This window comes from Periophthalmus magnuspinnatus, chromosome 21 (assembly GCF_009829125.3).
Source record: "Periophthalmus magnuspinnatus isolate fPerMag1 chromosome 21, fPerMag1.2.pri, whole genome shotgun sequence".
Taxonomy (NCBI): domain Eukaryota; kingdom Metazoa; phylum Chordata; class Actinopteri; order Gobiiformes; family Gobiidae; genus Periophthalmus; species Periophthalmus magnuspinnatus.
This window is the reverse complement of record NC_047146.1, coordinates 21,125,501-21,146,130: the sequence shown is the minus strand read 5'-3', so window position 1 is coordinate 21,146,130 and position 20,630 is coordinate 21,125,501. Positions and strand designations below refer to the sequence as shown.

At 40.5% G+C, this 20,630-nt stretch overlaps 1 protein-coding gene across 3 annotated transcripts in view; it reads left to right on the top strand.

Annotated features, from left to right (window-relative positions):
- The window catches only part of plekhm3 (pleckstrin homology domain containing, family M, member 3), a 33,561-nt gene that overhangs the window by 121 nt on the left and 12,810 nt on the right, over window positions 1–20,630 (top strand). Inside the window, exons 2-4 of one of the 3 annotated variants that reach the window (XM_055230340.1) lie at window positions 264–794; window positions 5,890–6,594; window positions 10,143–10,505. In XM_055230340.1, the coding sequence (XP_055086315.1) occupies window positions 278–794; window positions 5,890–6,594; window positions 10,143–10,505 (1,585 nt within the window). In that variant the 5' untranslated portion in view covers window positions 264–277. Of the gene's footprint in view, window positions 1–219; window positions 795–5,889; window positions 6,595–10,142; window positions 10,506–20,630 lie in introns of those variants that run through there. The other 2 variants (XM_033987578.2, XM_033987577.2) reach the window with 2 other exon arrangements.

The following is a 20,630-nucleotide window of genomic DNA, read 5'->3' as shown; positions in this document are numbered from 1 at the left end:
TTTCAGACATTGTTTAGTCCTGCTTTTCTTGTTTAGACAGACATACAGACTGGCATTACATTATTTTTCCATTATATTAGTCATTAGACTCAGCTAGATCAAGATGGACAAGCTATTAAGCCATTTAAATTACAGTTTTTGCTGACATTTTTGTGAAATTAACTTTTTCCTAATTTACATCCCATATTTGTCAGTAATGTTGGTGCAAATTTATTGTAAGTATTTTGCCATCATTTTGTGAAGTCATTGTTTTTGATGCTCAGGAAAACCTTTCAAAATGGAGGGTTTGGAGAAGTTGGATGTAGTGGGGGACATTAGCCCAGCTTTGGAGGCTACTGAAGACTTCATTCACTGTGTGGACGGTATTCATGCCCAAAATATGAGCCAAGAGGTCAACCGAACCATGTCCCGACCGGCTAAACAGCTCCAAGAAGTGTCCAGCGCTGCAATGGGAAAGCTAAAATCTAGTGGAGTTTGGGGAATTTTGTCTGGGGAGCAAGAAGTTGGACCTTTAGGATTAGCTTGGGCTGATAACTTCACTGTTTTAGGATTAGGAGGTATGGGGTTAAGACATGGCAAAAGAAGTAGAGCCAGATCTACAAATGATTTAGCTGCACATGGCAAAGAAAGTACGAACAATAGCATAAACTCTGCAACAAATTCGGTTTTTAAAAAGGGACATAATCGCTCCAGGTCGGATGTGAACTACAGACCTTCGGCATTCACAGACAATGGGCTCCCAGCAGTTGATGGAAACGCGCTCAAGAATATGATCCTCAATCAGCAACAAGAAGGTAAGCCCCTGTGCAATTTAATTTAAAGAGGCATTGTGCAATTTTTCTGGTGGAGGTTTTGTTATCTGCTTGTCTCCATGGAGGCGTTGTGGCTGTGTCTGGAATGTTCCGCAGTATGGCACGGCACCGATCTCGCATTCCTTTACAGCTACTCTATTGCTAAAAACGCCTTAAAAAAGTACATTCTTACGTGACCTAACATTTCAAGCAAAGTAATAACATCTCCAAGGAAACATGCAGAAAAGTTACACAGTGGACCTTTAACAAGCTGAAATTAAGCTGTAATTATGATGACATGACAATTGTCCAAAACAGAAAAGTATTAAAATATTTCATATAATCTATTTCCACAAAGACAGTCAGGCCACAATTCAAATCTTTTGCAATAATTACACCCATTATGAAATAGACAGCCATACTGTGAAACAATCCTGGCAAAGTATTAGCATCACCATGGAGACAAGCCACCAGAAAAGTCACACAATGCGACTTTAATCAAAACATTATTGGATTATTTGACTAGAAACATCTTGCTTCCTACTTTTTTGTGTGTTTTTGAAGCTCCAGCAGTTCTATATGTTTAATAAATACTGTGGATCAATCTAGACAAATCACAAGCCAACACAAATGTTACATGGTGCAACTTTAATCAAAACATTGTTAGACTGTTTGACTAGAATTTTCCCATTTCCACTTTTGAGTGTCCTTCAGCCTCAAGCTATTTTAATTTTAGTTTTAATTTTACACATGTGACTAATGTTCCCCTCTTCTATCTACTGCCCATCACATACAGTGGAAAAACCATCTGTTTAAGGAGCCGACATTATAGAGTGATCCACTCCACTCTGACAATCCTCTATGGCTAATAATGATAGATGATAACTTATGATCTCTCTCTACCTCTCCCTCTTTCCCTTTCTACCTCTCCTTCTTTCTCTTTCTCTATCTTTATCTCTTCCTCACTTTTCCATTCCTGTCTTTTTTTCTCTGACTCTCTCTCTCTCTGTCCCTCTTGGAAATTTCTCTCACTCTTTCTTTTCTCATACTCCCCCTTCTGTTCTCTGTTTCTCTCCATCACTCTCTTTCTTTCTCTTCTTTCTCCACCTTCTCTCTCTCCCCCTTTACTCACCCCCTTTATCTCTCTTCTTCCTCATACTCCCTGTTTTCCCTCACCCATTTTCTCTCTCCTCCTACCTCTCTCTTTCTTCCTCTCTTACTCTCTCCCTCGCTCTCTCATCTCCCCCCTCCTCCCCCCTCTCCCTCCCTCCTCCCCCCTCTCCCTCCCTCCCTCTCTTTCTCATAGGTACTCTGTTTGTTTGTATGTTTTGTCCATTTTGCACCTCATTTTTAAGCAGATTCAGAGGAGCCTTTGGGCGTAATATCCCATAATCCCGTCTGCAAATGGACCTTAAATGAGGCGAGAGGAGAGGAGACTCAATTACCGCAGCCTCCTGATACCGCACGGGGCTGTTTAGCGTTAGTATTAGCATATGTGAGAAAAGGAATCCGTCCATTTGGTTAGCCTGTGTGCGCTCTGAAAGGGGAGACGTAGGAAGTATAATAAGAGGTGATTCTGATGAGATTTTCCTTTATGGACTGAAAAATGGACTTTGTATCAGGAACAGCTGGAGTGAAGAGAAATGATTATGATTTGGTTTATAATAGATGTCTTATTTATATGGCTTTGGATTGGGTGAATTAACTTAAAGTGCGTGTTACAAGTAATTTCGTCATTTACATAATTATAGTCGTGCAGTGTTTTCCATTAGTAGACGAGACTATCATGGCCCCCTGTAGTCTAATTTTTGCTCCCATAGTCTAAAACAGACAGCTAATGAATACTAAAGCTAGTATCGAAACTAGACACTCATTCAAGAAGGTATCGATAAAAAGTCACATTCACAGGGCAGAAATGAATGTTTCCTGAACAGCTTTAGAATGACCTTGAGCTGTATCAGAACAAGTATAAGGCGACATAGACCTGCATACACCCATGGACCACGATGGAACAAACCAGGACGATTGGGGGATTACACAAATATAAGGCCACATGGGAATAGAAAAGAAAGTACTATTATTCTGATTAATCGTTGCAGCCCTACTCTAGATATTGAAGGTGCACTATGTAAGGCAGGCATGACCAAACTGTGGTCCGGGGGCCAAATACGGCTCTCAGACCAATTTTTCTTGGCCCTCAAGCTTGAATTGGTCCTTATTACCTTGAACAGTACTTTTTACAGTATATTTCTGAAAATCTACTTTAACAAGCCCATATCAAATATTTCATGTCTTCCATTGAGGATGTAAGCATGAATAAAGGTCTAGTGGTTCAGTTTAACTTGTAATAAACACACAGATTTGAAGTATTCTCTATGTTGGTGACCAGTCTGTGGCCCTCAATTGGCCCTCAGCTTTGTTTGTGTTTTTACATGTGGCCCTTAATGAGAAAAGTTTGGACACCCTTGGTGTAAGGTCACTAATGGAGGGTGTGCCACCTGCTTGTCTCCATGGAGATTGTATTGCTTTGCTTGAAATGTCTCGAACAAATGGTGCTACCAGGCCAAATTACAGGTCAGATCTGTGGAATGCATGTTTTTCGAGTGATTTGTGAACAATAAAAATAAAATAAATGCTTGATAAATAGGTTCCAGACAGTTTACATGTTCAAGAAGACAATGGACAGAAAAGCTTCGCAGTGTATCTTTAAGTATACCGAGGAAAATAGGGGAGCTATGTAGTCATAGTGTTCAAACAAACCTTCATGTTTTTCCTTTAGTCAGGTGGTCAGCCCTAACAAAATACATTGGCTTGATATATCACTCTATCTTTATTTTAGACTTTATTTTAGATTTTTTTGGGTTCTTGTCTAAACGTGTCTCACAATATCGTCATCTCTTGTGACCACCTTGCACCTTTTTATCACTAAACAAACTTTGCATTGTATATTTAAAGATGGACCGACTGCAGCTACAAAAACAGACAAACTCCCTCTCTCCGCCTCTTATCTCCTCCTCTCTCTGCTTTCACTTTTCAGGAAACTGCAATGTTTTCCATGACGTTATGCCCTCCGTAATCAATGGGTGCCACAAGGGCGATTTAGGAAAAGTATTTCATTTAGATTTTGCTGACAATCACTGCCATTAGATTTATGTTTTAATAATAAGATTCTGTTCAAAGTTCATATTTTAAACACGTCTAGAAGAATTGACAAAAAGACTGAAATGTAAACTGACAAACTAATATAAAAATCACATTTCAGAACATGTTTGAACATATCTAAACTACAGTGTTAACAATTTTTATGCAGAATAAGACAGGAGAGCAACTTGGCTTGTTCAAGGTCTAGGTGTTTTGCATTCTGTGCTGCCCTAATGAAGTTGGATTTTAATTTAATCCCTTGTGCCAAATCCTAACAGGTGCACGCCACTGCTAATTGAACAGAGCAGGTTGCCAACTATAATTCAGTATAACATAATATCGACTCTCCCAAGTGTAACGCTAAATTTAAATCTTATTTAAACCTATTTGCATATTCATTTAGCGCTTTGTTAACATGCAAAATCGTACACGTAGAGTGACAATACTGCTTGGGTAAGATTGATGAGGGCCTATGCTCGGCTATTAGAATAAGCTCTAATCGTGCTTTTCAGTCAACTGGGTCTGTTTTGGTGGTGGGTTGCAATTGGATGAATTTGCTAAAACAAGTGAAGGTTAGATGCCTCGTATAATTGGGGGTTTTCAGCGTTATGGTGACAGGCTTGACAAAGTTAACTAGATTATAAATGGGTATGTGGGGTATTGCATTCTGCGTAAGTGCATTGCTTTAAGTGGTGTTATTCAGTCAGTCTCAGGGATAAACAGGTGAGGTCATCCTTCATCATTTGTGCTGGTGAAAGTTAATCTTGGCTACCTTATACAGTTTTAATGGTTTGTTTTCAGGCTGCCGGGCTGAATCTTGTAGTTTTTCTGACAATTATTGTTAATTACAATAATTGTCAGATATATTTGCGATATATGTTTGAATATAAGGCTTCTGTTCAGTGTGCACATTGTAAACAACTAACATTTGTGAGAACACTAAAATATGAACTTCTAAACTAATACAAGAATCCCATGAATGACATGACGACATTCTGTTCTTTGCAGAGGACATCATACTATCTAAATAAATGCAGCCTTTAAGATTTAACCATTGCACCAACTAAAAGAGACATTTCTATTTAATTGTCCTAGTTTTGTCCTGTTTAATCTTAAACCTGGTACAGTTTCTCTTTTTTCTTTTTTTTTTTTTATGTCCCTCATGTTCAGAATTTATTTCCCAAAAGTATTTTTGTCCCCTATTGTTTTAGTTTTTGAGTAATGCTGAATATTTATCCTGTCTCCCTCTTCAGTAGCAGGCGATGACTTTTTGTGTGTAATTTTGATTTCAGGATTAAAATTTATGTCACTCTGCTTAGTAACTTTGACAAAAGCAGTCATTGTTTTTAGATTGTTACTAGGGCTGTATTCAGCCAAAGATATTCTTAGTCAACTAAAGACAGGGCCTGTGCATCAATGAGTCGACTAAAGGGGGCTCGACATTGCTCTCAAAATTATAACTACTATAATTGCTATGTGTACAGAGCAGTACTATTATACAGCGTCTTCTTTAGTGGCAGATTAATCTGCCCAGTCAATCTGAAAACGCCAACTCACTCACTCCTTGCCTTCTGATTTTTGTGGTTGTACATTGAAGTCCTTATAATGCGAATAAAATAATTACTCAACTTAATTTGGTTGACCATTGACCGATTGATTGACTAAAAATTACTTCAGCCCTACTTGTTACAAAATACTACTTTCTTTTCTTCTCCAGCAGATGCAAGTCCAGCACCCTCTGCTGGTCTCAACAACTTCCATGACCGTTAAGGCCTTGACATAGAGTAGTTTCATTACACATGCAAGTTTACTATCATTAATACAAATTTTACTACAGGATATGCAATGATTAATGAAAGCAAAAGTACAAAAAGTGAATAATGTATATAACAGAACTTTTTTATGATAAAAAATTGTGCACTGTAAAAATATTCTCTCTCTCTCTGTTTTTCTGCAGCAGAGAAGAGCCTGAGCAGTGGCAGTGTGGTGAAGCAGGGCGCGCTGGAGCACAGAGAGAGCACTAGGGGGCGCTGGATCTCCTGTCACGTTGAGCTAACTCCCTGTGAACTACGCTTCTACACTTTAGACAGCAGTGCCAACCGACAACTGGGCACCGCCTACTCCCTGTCCCACTGCCAAAGCACTGCTACACCTGCACTGGGACAGCCTGCCGACCCACGCACACTCCAAGCCGTATTCTTCAACAGCACCGTTCTGCATTTACGCGCTGCTTGCCAGTGGGAAGCTCTAGAGTGGAGGAGGGCCATTTGGGAGACAGTGCAAGCTGCGAAACCAAGGCAACCGGAAAAAACTAAAGTTGACAAATTTCCCCCGGTTTCGCCATCGTCTTCGCCCTCTCCGTGTGGTTTGGATACAAGGCCCGATCTGGACAGCGACTCTCACTCCCCGGACGCTTCCCTCTCCTCCCAGTCATCCTCTTTGGCACTGAACAGGCCGACGACTCTGCCGCTGTTCACGCAGAGGTGCCCTGATGTGCTGAAGGCAGGGCTGTTGTATCAGTTGGTGGATCAGAGTAATTGGAGGGCGTATACATTTGTGTTGACGCGGACAATGCTCCAGGTGTTTCCTACAGAGGGGAGGGGTCCAGTGTCCAAACCCGTGCATCAGTACACGCTGGCTGCATGTACATCCATTCAACATGGTAAAGCACTTTCATATGCACAATTTAAAGGTCCTATATTACACAAAATTGACTCTTTAACTCTTTAAGCCATGTTAGAATATAGTGTCCTCCTCAAAAACATACCCAGAGCTAACTTTACCTTTTAGTTCAGTAGAGATGAGCAATTCCAAGGGTGAAATCATTCAAATGATTCTAGTGAAGCTGGATAGAATTTAAAAACGGTGAAGGATGTCCTGTATCACCACATGACATCACAAGGTGGAACAGAGTGTTTTCCATTTGAGAAAACACTGTGTACGTGTGAATGAAGCAAAAGATAACTCCAGATATTTTTTTGATAATAACAGCATTATAACATAGATCAGAAAATAGCGTAATATAGTCTATTAAAGATGGGGTGTAGTGAACAAAAAATAAACTCAAAATAACTCAAAACGTAATGTTAATTTTCAATTTATAAAAACTAGCCAGCCTTTGCTTTGATCACTGTTTTGCAGTCTTAGTGCTGACCATTTCAGGAGAGTTTGCAGCACAGTGAACTAAGCAAAGGGTGGCTATTTGAGGAATCTGAGGATAAATAATAAAAAAATATTTAGATGAGTTACTATTTGTTTGTATTGTTTGTATTGATGTTGTCTGTATGCATATAATAAGTAGAAAGCACTACAGGGTGCGTGTAAAAAAGATGCAGTAATTTTACAAACACAAACACAGACACACCCATCCTGTCCCGCTATTGGTCAGCTTCTGTCATGCTGAGGGAGTGGTAGGTGGAATTACCCAATCACAGTGACATGTGCACTCACAATCATTCTGGGTTTGGGTTCAGTTCCCTGCCTGATTTAATTTATTTTAGTTAAAATAGCAGAAGAAAATTCAATTCAGTCAACAAGGCAAAAATTTTAGGGTGAATTTTAGAGCCACTCATCCACGCGGCTTCTTTAGTTCTGTTAAAAATCATCTTCTAAAGTACAATAAAGTATGCTAGGAAAAAAAAAAAAAAAATTATATTATATTGCCATGCTCAGTGAGGGAAATATTCTATAAAAAAAACACCTTTAGGCAAGGCAAGTTTATTTGTATAGCAGAATTCATACACAAGGTAATTCAAAGTGAGTTACAGAATAAGAAAGACATTAAAATCACACAAATCAAAACATAAATAATCACAAATAATCATAATAAAATTACCATTAAAAGTGAAGAGTGCAGAATAAAAACCTTTCAGTCATATGCACAGATAAACAGAACTGTTTTGAGCCTGGATTTAAACATTGTCAAAGTAGAGGCCTGTCTCACATCTTCAGGAAGACTTCCAGGTTTTAGCTGCATAAAACTTAAACGCTGACTCCCCATGTTTAGTCCTGACCAGCAGGAGGCTTCTGAAGTCCTCAGAGTGTGAGATGGTTCATATGGCACTAGCATAGATGTACTTTGGACCTAGGCCATGGAGAGACTTATACACAAGCAGAGCTGCTTTAAAGTCTATTCTTTGAGCTACAGGAAGCCAGTGCAGAGACCTGAGCACAGGACTTACAGTGAGGCAAATAAGTATTTGAACACCCTATAATTTTGCAAGTTCTCCCACTTAGAAATCATGGAGGGGTCTGAAATTTTCATCTTAGGTGCATGTCCACTGTGAGAGACATAATCTTAAAAAAAATCTGGAAATCACATTGTATGATTTTTTAAAATAATTTATTTGTATATTACTGCTGCAAATATGTATTTGAACACCTGAGAAAATCTATGTTAATGTTTGGTACAGTAGCCTTTGTTTGCAATTACAGAGGTCAAACGTTTCCTGTAGTTTTCCACCAGGTTTGCACACACTGCAGGAGGAATTTTGGCCCACTCCTCCACACAGATCTTTTCTAGATCAGTCATGTTTCTGGGCTGTCACTGAGAAACATGGAGTTTGAGCTCCCCCCAAAGATTTTCTATTGGGTTAAGGTCTGGAGACCTGCTACGCCACTCCAGAACCTTGATATGCTTCTTACAGAGTCACTCCTTATTCTGGCTGTGTGCTTCAGGTCATTATCATGTTAGAAGACCCAGTCACGACCCATCTTCAATGCTCTAACTGAGGGAAGGAGGTTGTTCCCCCCCACAATACATGGCCCCGGTCATCCTCTCCTTAATACAGTGCAGTCGTCCTGTCCCATGTGCAGAAAAACACCCCCAAAGCATGATGTTTCCACCCCATGCTTCACAGTAGGGATGGTGTTCTTTGGATGGTACTCATCATTCTTCTTCCTCCAAACACAGCGAGTGGAATTAAGACCAAAAAGTTCTATTTTGGTCTCATGTGACCACATGACTTTCTCCCATGACGCCTCTGGATCATCCAAATGGTCATTGGCAAACTCAAGACGGGCCTGGACATGTGCTGGTTTAAGCAGGGGAACCTTCCGTGCCATGCGTGATTTTAAACCATGACGTCTTAGTGTAATACTAACAGTAACCTTGGAAACGGTGATCCCAGCTCTTTTCAGGTCATTGACCAGCTCCTCCCGTATAGTTCTGGGTTGATTCCTCACCTTTCTTAGGATCATTGAGACCCCACGAGGTGAGATCTTGCATGGAGCCCCAGTCCGAGGGAGATTGACAGTCATGTTTAGCTTCTTCCATTTTCTAATAATTTCTGCAACAGTAGATCTTTTTTCACCAGGCTGCTTGGCAATTGTCCCATAGCCCTTTCCAGCCTTGTGGAGGTCTACAATGTTGTCTCTTGTGCATTTTGACGGTTCTTTGGTCTTGAGCTAACGACCTCAAACAGGTGTTTCTAATTTAGGATAATAAGTGGAGTGGACTAACACGTCTTTGAGGGTCAGAATTCTAGCTGATAGAAAGGTGTTCAAATACTTATTTGCAGCAGTAACATACAAATAAATTATTTAAAAAAATCATACAATGTGATTTCCAGATTTTTTTTTTAGATTATGTCTCTCACAGTGGACATACACTTAAGATGAAAATTTCAGACCCCTGCATAATTTCTAAGTGAGAGAACTTGCAAAATCACAGGGTGTTCAAATACTTATTTGCCTCACTGTATGTGCTCGTGCTTCCTGGTTCTAGTCAGGACCCAAGCAGCAGTGTTCTGGATGTACTGCAGCTGTCTTAAGGCTCGTTTGGAGAGGCCAGTGAGCAGGCCGTTACAGTAGTCTAATCTACTGGAGACAAATGCATGGATAAGTCTCTCTAAGCCTGGCTTTGACAGTATACCTTTGATTTTTGCAATGTTTTTAGATGGTAAAAAGCTGCAGATGTTATTGATTTCATGTGGTTGTTAAAGTTCAAGTCTGAGACCATTATTACCCATAGATTTCTAGCCTGATTTGAAGGTTTTAGAGAGAGACACTGGAGGTGACTTTAAACAAAAAGACACATGTTTTTGTTGTTCTATCTGCTGTGGTTAAAAAAAATGTAAGTCATTTTAGATCAATATTGCAATTTAATATACTAAAATAAACATCCACAGATTTGATACATTGTAACTATATATCAAACAAAAGCATAATATCTCTTCTTTAAATAAATGTTTTGTTTATCTCTCTCCAAAGGTCCAGACTTGTGGACAGAGCGTGCTGACTGCTTCCAGGCTGTCTTCTCTAAAGAGGTGGTTCGTCTCCGAGCAGATGGTCGGACCAAAGCAGAGGAGTGGGTCAGAGCCCTTCATGGGGCAGTAGAGGAGCAGCGTCCCACCCAAAGAACAGCAGGAGGAGGGGCAGAGGAAGAGGAGGCTGAGGTGGTAGAGGCAGCTCCGGGCCTGCAGGGGGTGCTGCTGAGGTCCAGGCCCAGCAGAGACAGGAAGCAGAAGGAGGCACAGCGGGCTAAGCGACAGTCAGTCACCACGAGTTTTCTGAGTCTACTCACCTGTCTGTCTGTGGAGAAGGGCCTCACTGCGCAGAGCTTCAAATGTGCAGGTAAAACACTCACACTGGTCTTATGACTCACGATACTAAAATGTCAAACTTGATTTCGATACTAAGAAATAAACTTGATACTCAATACGATTCCAATACCACGATAATAATAACAAAAACTCTTTCTTTAAACAATAGAATGTGATTTTCAACATGAAATGGTTGTACCTTCTTTTATATTACCATGGGGCCTTATATCTGTGTGATCCCTCCCCTCTCTCACTCCCATCCCCAGTCTCTCTCCTCTCCCTCTTTCTCCCTTTTTCTCCCTCTCTCTTTCTCTCCCCCCTTTCATTCTTCACCTCTTTTGCTTTCTCCTCCTTCTCACTCCCATCCCCGCTCTCTCACCTCTCCCTCTTTCTCCCTTTTTCTCCCTCTCTCTTTCTGTCTCAATTTTCATTCTTCCTCTCTCTGCCCTCACTCACTCCCATCCCCACTCTCTCTCCTCTCCCTCTTTCTCCCTCTCTCTTTCTGTCTCCGCTTTCATTCTTCCTCTCTTCCTCTCTCTCTCCCCTCTCTCACTCTCATCCCCACTCTCCCTCCTCTCCCTCTTTCTCCCTCCTCCCTCTCTCTTTCTGTCTCCCCTTTCATCCTTCCTCTCTTTCTCTCCTCTCTCTCACTCTGATCCCCACTCTCTCTCTTCTCCCTCTTTCTCCCTCCTCCTCTCTCTTTCTGTCTCCCTTTTCATTCTTTCTCTCTCCTCTCTCACTCCCATCCCCACTCTCTCTCCTCTCCCTCTTTCTCCCTCTCGCTTTTTGTCTCTGCTTTCATTTCCTCGCTTTCTCTCTCTCATTCCCATCCCCACTCTCTCTCTCTCCCCCCTCACACACTCTCCTCTTGCTCTATCTCCTCCCCCTCCCTTATTTCTCCCTCTTTTTAACCCCTCTGTCTTTCTCTGTCACCCCTGGATCTCTCTCTCCCCTCTCTCACCTCATCCTCTCTTTCTCTTCTCTCCCTTGCTCTTTCTCAAACCCTCTGTATTTCATTCTTCTTCAACCGCACCTTAACTCTCCCTCCTCTTAACCCCCTACTATTTCTCCCTTTCTTTCTTTCTTTCTTTCTTTCTTTTCTCTCCCTCCTATCCTTTGAACACTCCCCTCTCACCTCGTTTTCATGTGTAACCACTGTTTTTTATGAGCAGCGGGTTCATGGGGCCAACCTGTTTTAATTGTTCAGTCTGGGTGTGAAGAGAGAAGGGGGACAAAATCTCTCTCTCCCTCTCTCTTTTCTCTCTCTTTCCCTCCTCTGTCACCCCTTCATCTCCTCCTCTCCTTTATGCTTTCTCTCTCCCTTTCTCTCTTTATTGGGCCCTTGTCTCTCTCTCAACCCCCTTTTATTTATTCGTCTCTCTGTCTCTCTCATTACCCCTTACCTCCTCCTCTCTCTCTCTCTTTCTCTCTCTCTCTACATCTCCTCTGTCACCTCCATCCTCTGTTTCTCTCCCCCTTGTAGCTTTCTCTCTTGCTTTCTCTCTTTTCCCCACTTTTCCCTCTTTCTCTACCTCTCCCCTCTCTCTCTCCTCTTAACCCCTCTCTCCCTCTCTCTTTCTCTCTCTCTCCCCCTCTCACCTCTTTTTCATGTGCAGAGGGCGTAGGGGCCGACCTGTGTTAATTGTTCCGTGTCTGTCGCTCTCTCTCTTCACACAAAGTGGCTGAATGGTGATGAATAATAGAAACATTTATTTGGATTGGGACACTGGTCAGGCCGGGATTTGGGTTTAATGGTTTTTAGAAGAGTGGTACAGCTGGATACTCGAGCCACTAGAGTATGTAAAAAACAAAAACACTTTCCATGGGTTCAGAATGATGAAATACTAGATCTGTTTCTATAGCAATTAGCAATTTAAAACAAAATATCATATGTTTTTAATGGTATAAAGTCCGTAAATGTTACAAATAACTGAGTGAGTAGGTTGCTTTCACATGCTAGAATTCGATTATGTCATAATTTCAGACAAAGGGCGGGGGCTTATGTGACTCGAGGGGGATTCACTGTTTTTGCCGTGTTAATCTTACTTAGTTCTCAGTTTTGTTTTGTTTTTTTTAATCTGTAATATGCGTAGGATTTGTTTTAGATGAAATAAATGTCCAGATGTCGTAGATTATAACTATATAGCAGACACAAATCATAAACAAAGCAATTCAAAGTGCACTACAGAGCACGGAACAGTGCATTAAAATTACAATACAAATAAAAAACTCAATAATCATGATAAAAAAATAAAACTTTATCAGACAAGTGTGCAGCTAGAACGCTTTCAGTCGCTGTTTTGAACCGGGATTTACTTTAGTAGTTGTCCATCCATTAGGTGAGGGCAATATATAATCAATATTAAAACAAACTTAACAAAATTTTCTTTTATTTAAATATTAAAAAGGCAGATTTGAATTTTTATTAGCCCTAATGTAGCCTTGTTTAATTTTTAAACCAGTAAATTAAGGTTTGCATCATATCATACTATCTTAGCAGCCATTTGCTTGTTTTAAAACTAATTTCTCACCAACCACTGACTTGATCTTGCGATAAAACCACTATATTTCCAGTTATGACAACTTAAAAATGTTGAGTCGACGCTCTCCACAAAACAAAGCCAGCGTGCAGTTAACCTCTGTTTCCTGTTTAAGGATGCACGGTACTCACATAAGATCGAACATACTGTATTTCTAAAGTATTATCCATCCAACAGGAGCCAGACACAATGCATTAAATAAGTAGAGGTTACAATGTGGCACAAAGGCACAGAGAAAGGAAATAAATGCTGAAAAAGCGACATTCTTTGTTTATGCTAGCGTTAATCTCGTCTCACAGCACCACAAACTTGTCATAATACAGATATGATTTAGATTCTATTTAAGAAAACATGAGTTCTGCTTGGGTGACGTCAGTTGCTCACGTAGCAGAGACCTGCCCCTGGACCTGGAGCCGTTCATGGGGCATGGAAACACAACTCTGCTTGGGGCTCCCTTGTAAACAAATAGGTTTGGTAGTTTCAGAGTAAATAGCTCCTCCCTTCAGATAGATAAAAGGCAGTGTCCACCAGCAATCTGACCAGAACTGAAGAAGTTGAAGTATATTGAATTTTTCTTTCATACCTGGATGACTGAAGGATTACACAGACAGTATCACTCACCTCTACTCTATACCCATTCTAATTTAGCATATCTTCAGTACCAAAATTAAACTGAAACTAAATATTAACGTCCATCCCTGTTTTTTATAAAGAAGCATCACATTAGAATATAGCTCCCTTCTGTTTTGATTCACTTTGAGGTCTGCCGCCAAAGAACTGTCCTCCTTCTTTTAACATAAGACAAAAGTGATTTTCTTTGATATTTTGTTCTGATCACCCTATAGCCTCTCTCCAACAAACAAGAACATATTATAGAATTTTATTTAGTTCATATTATTTAGTTCAAAGTTTGTCATGTAGATGTTTTGGTTTTTTTTTGTCTTTGGTCCTCCTCTTTTTACCTAAACCTGATTAAACATAAGTGAACCGTTTCTACTTTTTTATAAACCTTTCTTTGAACTTGTTTTAACTGTTGCATATTCATGGTTAGCAGTGATCACATATTTAACATCAGAATGTGAAATTTATTCTTCTAATTATGAAAGCGACATGGTTGTGCTTTATTGTGTCTTTTGATGGAGGGTCACTGCTCGTTTGAAGATAGCAGGGCTCCAGGCGGCTCTTACCCCACGGATGAGCTTCGAGAGCAGGGAGAGGAGAGGGTTGAGTGGGTTGGTCGTGGAGCAGAGGTGGAGATGGTAGAGCTCTGGGTGGCTCTTACCCATGGGCAGTATAAAAAGAAGTGGACTAAGGGAGTGTGACCTCGCCCATATTGTTTGGCTCCAGATGAAGTTCATCGAGGTTAGCAGTTATAGCAACGAATTTGAAGCTGAGTTTCAAATTTGGAATTCCTACCATGAGTATCATAGCAACCAAAGAGCCAATCCAGAGCAGGGCTGTTGAAGGTAGCGCCTCTTCCCATCCACACCTCCAGTTTAGCAGGGAGTGAGTGCTTAGCAATGCTGTCAATTAAGCCTGTTGCTAATGCTAGCAGGAGTGACCTTGGAAAAGAAAGCACCTGATATGTCTGTTATTAATGTTCGTGTCATGATTTACAGATATAATAGCGAAATAAAAATACCAGGATCATGAAGGAGTGGGTTAATACAAACATTTTGACACCAAAATGACAAGCCTGACAGCAGCAGTTACAGAGAAAGGGGCAACAGTTTTTCCATGTAAAGTGAATTGGAGCCAGAGTCGATGGTACCGTTACCGTGCCCATGCTCACTTCCTGTTTGGAACGTGAAGGCTAGCAGGTTAGCTATGTCCATTCATATACAGTCTATGCTCTTACCCCACAGACGGAGCTTCGAGAGCAGGGAGAGGAGAGGGGTGAGTGGGGTCGGTCCTGGAGCAGAGGTGGATATGTTAGGGCTCTGGGTGGCTCTTAACCCACAGATGGAGCTTTGAGAATGGAGAGAGGAGAGGGGTGAGAGGGGTCGGTCCTGGAGCAGAGGTGCAGTAAGTTCTCAGGCCCTAGTTTGACCAATGGTGAAGGTGAAGGTGAAGTAGTGATCACAATAATGTAATGCAGTCCTACCACATCCCATTTGAAACCATGTATAATCACCTGATACAATTTTAGTAGAACATGTAATGATTTATTTTTGTTGTGCTCTGTATCTCTAAATGCTCTAAATGTTATGGCACCGGTTAGGAGGCAATCCCATTCGACTTTTGCTGCTAAAATATGATATAAAATAGATTGATTTGTGTTAAATGTTCAATGTTCATGTGATCAACAAGTCACAATGCACCAATTCTCTGGAAACCTTTACAACAGCTCTGTAGTCCCGATAGAACTTATTTGCTGTCAAGATCGGCAGCCGCATGCAAAATAATACATATGACTTCTGAAATAAGGTGAATACTTGCATTGCGCTTTACAGGTCTGACTTTGTTATTCAACATGCCACACTGTAGTCATTATTACTAGGTATGACTATTTGCGAATCAGTTAATCTAGCAAATATAAAATAAAAATTAGACTAAATGTTACTACGTGTTTCATGTTTTGTTTTGAAAAGAAAAGAGATAGTTTTCTGTGACCGCAAACAATCTCGGTTTTCTTCTGGAGACTTGTCAGATTTTTGTCTTGGAAAAGTGTTGGTCCTCATAAATGTACAAATATACTGTAGCGTTGTGGCGTAAGGAAACACGCTGAATTTCTTCTGGTTGTTTATTTTCTGAACACAAGGGCTACCGTAGGCCATAACCCACGTCAAAACAAGTGCAAAACAACAGCAGTTTAAAGCTCCTCCTAGAGCCAGTCTCCAAAACCAGAACTGACGAATAGAATTTTCAAATTACCTTGTTGATACAGCAACCAAGTGTCACATACAAAAGCAGTTACATCAACAACAACAACAAATAAACATTTAGAAGATCATAAACATAAGTGTAAGATAACTGGAAGTTTTTTTTTCCCCAAGAAATTTACATATTAAATTGATTCACACAAAAAATACTTACAAAAAATGTGTAGTGTGCATGATTTGTCATTGAAAAAAAAAAGAAAAGATACTTGATTTTACAACACGAGTACAGAATCAGTGTGAGTGTTTAGTTGTGAGCGTTCCTGTATCAGCCTCACACTCTCCTGTAGAGCACATGGAGAGGTCTGAACATCAAAGCTTTGACCTCCTCTTTATTTTATTTTTAATTCACAAACCTCCTCCTCAGTGTCCTCACAGGGTTCAAACACATCTCCCCCCCTCGCTCTCTCTATATTCTCTCCAATTCCTTGTTCTCTTTCTCTCTATCTCTATCACTACCTATATTTTTCTCTTCTCTCTTTTTCTATCACTTTCCTCCCTCTCTCTCCCCCTCTCGCTTCTTTCCATCCTCTGCCCCCATCTCCCCTCTCTCTCCCTCCTTCTCTCTCTCTATATATATCTCCTATGTATCCACCCACCCCCTTCCCTCTCCTTCCCCTTTTCAGACCTTTCCCTCTCCGTTTGAGGTCTTCATTCATGTGTCTCTCTTTGGTTGGTCCCATCACATCAGACGGTTGGACACTGTGGACAATTGTGATGGATGTGAATAGCGCTTAATAGAACTGTATCCAAGGAGAGCCTCATTATGATTTCATTTAAAGGTGAACTAGGTAACATTAAAATACCGTGATCAGCCTCTTCTTGTCATAGTACGGTATAAATAAATGTCCAAGGCGCACTGGTTTACATAGAGGTGCCGTGTTTATAAAGGGCCTATTTTCTCATCTTTGTTATATTATTTCCTCATCAAAAACATACACAGAGTTGTATTTTGTTTCATTCACACTTGTTTAACGCACAAATCCTTTATATTTTTATAAAGGCTGATTTTGAATGTTTTCCTCAATGTATGTACCGTATTTTCCAGAGTATAAGTCGCACCGGAGTATAATTCGCACCGGAGTATAAATTGTACTGGAGTATAATTCGCACCGGAGTATAATTCGCACTGGAGTATAAATCGCACCGGGGTATAAGTCGCCCCAGCCAAAAACTGCATAATAATGAAGAAAAAACACATATTTCACATATAAATCGCATCTGAGTATAAGTCGCACCCCCGGTCAAACTATGAAAAATAAATGCAATTTATAATCTGGAAAATACAGTGATTTAAATTTTTTTTTATCACAAACCTTTAAGAGAGCTAGAGAGAGAGCAAGTATCAGCCAGATATATTTGCCAACCTATATCAGTCTAGCTCTAGTTTGTAGTTTGAGCTAACAAAAATATAATAAAAACAGCTAGAAAAAAAACTATTTATTCAATTGTTTCTGTTGAACAAATTTCAGCACAAATCTTTATCAAAATCATTATATTTGAAGCTTCATTAGATCTAAAAATCTGTGTGAAATACTTTTACTTGGTACTCTTTTTTTGCACATTTTTAAACATTTTTTTTGGTGCTTTTTCATGTGGTTCTTTTACTTGAGTCTCCTTTTCCCATTGAGTATACTTTTACCTGTACTTTTACTTAAAATTGAGTACTTCTTCCCCCACTTACCCTAGTTTTAGCCACACCTCGCAGTCAGAAACTTGGAGTTACTAAACATCTTTTTGTGAATCGCTGAGATCGACCTTGTTATGACTAAAAAGTAAAATTCAAGTATGATTTAGATTTATTTCTTAAGAAAGTATTGGTTTTGTGAGTTTGGGTGACATTAGTTGCTTAGACCAGTGACCCTAGATTTGTCCGGTGCACGGCAACAGATTCAGCAATTAAAAATAAGCGTGCCAGAGCAGTCAGAACGTGCCTTCAGTTGATCCCTCTCTCTTGCGGTCTCCTGTTGTCGTGTCTCTCTTGGGTCAGTGTCAGTTCACCTCCATGTTGTTCGGAGCGGAGTTTTAATGTCTTTTTCATGACAAACTTGTGCTTTTCGAGGCTAGTTTATGGGTCACGTTACAAGTCGTGGTCTGGGCCTCTTTAACCACCAGAGAGGGCAGAACTTTGGGGCGTGTGCTGGTTTGGTCTGCCTGATTTGAAGTTGAGTGTCCCTCCGTGGCCCCTCTACATCTATCCTTTCTCTCTTTCTCTTTCTATTCCCTCCTCTCTCACTGTTATTGCTCTATGTCTTCCCTGTCTTTCTCTTCTGTCCTACTCTATCTTCCCTCTCTTCATATTTCTTTCTCCTTATTACTCTATGTCTCTCCCTCTATCGCTCTCATTCTCTCCTTATTTTACCCTCTCTGTCCTCCTGCCCTCCTCCCCTCCTTCCCTCTTTCTCTTTGACCCCCCTCTCTCTCCCTCTCTCTTTTGTTAGTCTATGCCGTCTCTGCGGTCTGGTCTCTTTACCATTTCCGAGGGCATAATTTCCGGGCGTGTTCTGGTTCGGTTTCGCCTGATTTGAAGCTAAAGTTGAAGCTTGTCATTTGGCTTCTGTCCTGTTTGTCTCTGTCTAAAGCAGAGGTACACTTATCCACATTGGCAGCCTGTATAGTGGTTCAGAATGTTCCATGAAGCGACTTTAAGTGCCCTCTTCTTTTATCCCTGGTAGAGACGGAGGTTTATATGAGGGCATGCATTTCTCAAAAGTCAATAGAGGTACTGCTGGAAATTAGTTTGGCATAATATTTAAAAACAAAAGGTGTGAATATGTCTGATATCATTTTTTAATATTGTCATACTGTCATCTAATTATACCACAACAGATGGTATTATTGCCTGTCAAGCTTTTCCGTAAATAACACATCCACTTGTATAAAATAGCACCTGTCTCCTCCTGCCCACTGCCACCTCTCTCTGCTTTTTGCCTTTCTTACGATTTTAAACAACAAATCGTGAGTAAATGTGAGTAAATCATGAGTAAATCAGCCATGACAGCAAACACACATGTACTCATTAATCAAATACAGCGTGGGCCGGTGACTGGACTCCCCTGACTCCATGACCGCATTAGAACAGAAACTCAGGTGCGTACACGTGTCTCTGCGCGTGGATGTGCAATTTGTTTGAGCAGAGGTAAACATTCCACTTGTCTGTGTATTTGGACAGTTTATGACTTTGGTTCACTCACCTGTTTGTCATGTCCAAGCGACTCCTCTTCTGCCCTTCATGAGCGTAAAGAAAATAACATCCAAACAGTACATCCTAAGCGAGTTTGTATCCGTGACGCACAAGTTCATAAAGTCAGAATATTACAAAAAAATATACATCTTTTGATCTCATCCTCGCTACAGATAACTCAGACGCCTCCTTTAGTCTGGTAGTTTCCTTTCTATTCTTCTGGCTCATCTCTCCATCTTACCCTCTTTCTTTCATCCCACATTTTTTGTGTATTTTTGCAGACTCTCCTTTCCAATTGTCCCTCTCCTCTGCCCTCCTCCACCTGACAGCCATCTCATATTTCTCTTTATCCGGGATGTTTAAGATTAGTAGATAAGGTAGATTGGTGGATAAGGACCACCTGTCTGGAGCCCAAACGCTTCACCGTGCTGCCGTTGTTTGGGTGTTCATCGCAGTTTAAAGGGAGAGCAGACAATAGGACATAGATTTGAATGGAGCGGATGTTTTGAGTGAACAGACAGCATCTATTTGAAGTCCATATTGTGGCTACAGCACGCACAGATACCATATGTTTCGTTTTCAATGAAGAGAGGAAAATAACGTAGTTCTACTTAGGCTTTGTGGCCAGACTAGCTGTTGTATGGATGCTACTTAAAGGTACATTATGCAACATTTATGGCAGGAGGTCCACCACCTGCTTGGCTCCGTGAAGATGTTATAATTTGGGTTGGAAGGTTTCACAGTATGGTATAAATACTCAGAAATACCGTCAAAAAACGTGCCTTCTTGTAGTCAGCTGGGTGTGCCTCTCCACAGATCGGATCACCTGCTTGTCTCCGTGGAGATGGTTAAGTTTAAAGCTATACTGATATTGTCACTTCACCTTTTTGTTTCACGTGAACAGGCCCAGTAATTACAGAGATATTAACCAGGTCGACAAATCTGAAATCTGATAGTTAAACAGCAAATTCCACCATAGAGTTGTGACCTGTCCTCCAGCTCAGTTTTAAATTGGACGAAAATGGCTTGGTGGTTGGAGGACTTGTTGTTGTTGTTGTGTCTTTGGGCCAAAAACTTGCCAAGTATGAATGTGGTGTATGTGTGTGTGTGAGCCTTTTGTTAGCTATTGTGCGACAAGTGTGATCCATAAAAATAGTCTTTCTGCATGCCTTTATCGTAACTTTGCATCACTCCACCTTTGGAGAATCGGCTTTTTCCGTGGAACATGCAGCCTGACGCCATAAAGTCATGTGTCATAATCAAAGGTTTTAACATTGAACTGAAGCTTGAGTTCTAAAACAGGATCCCTCTACCTATGCCATGAACTGTATTCAGAGCGATCCAAAATGCAGGGACAATTTACACACAAGGAAGACATGTTTTTGCAACTTTAGACATTCATTTACCAAAATAAAAATACACAACAGCAACTTTATGTGTCAAGTCATAACTACTGTGTAATGTAGACACGTTTTGGATCTTAATATTATGATTGCTAGGTAACAGTTATGAAATTGCTATACCTATATCATATCTGCTGTCCATGTCTAAAC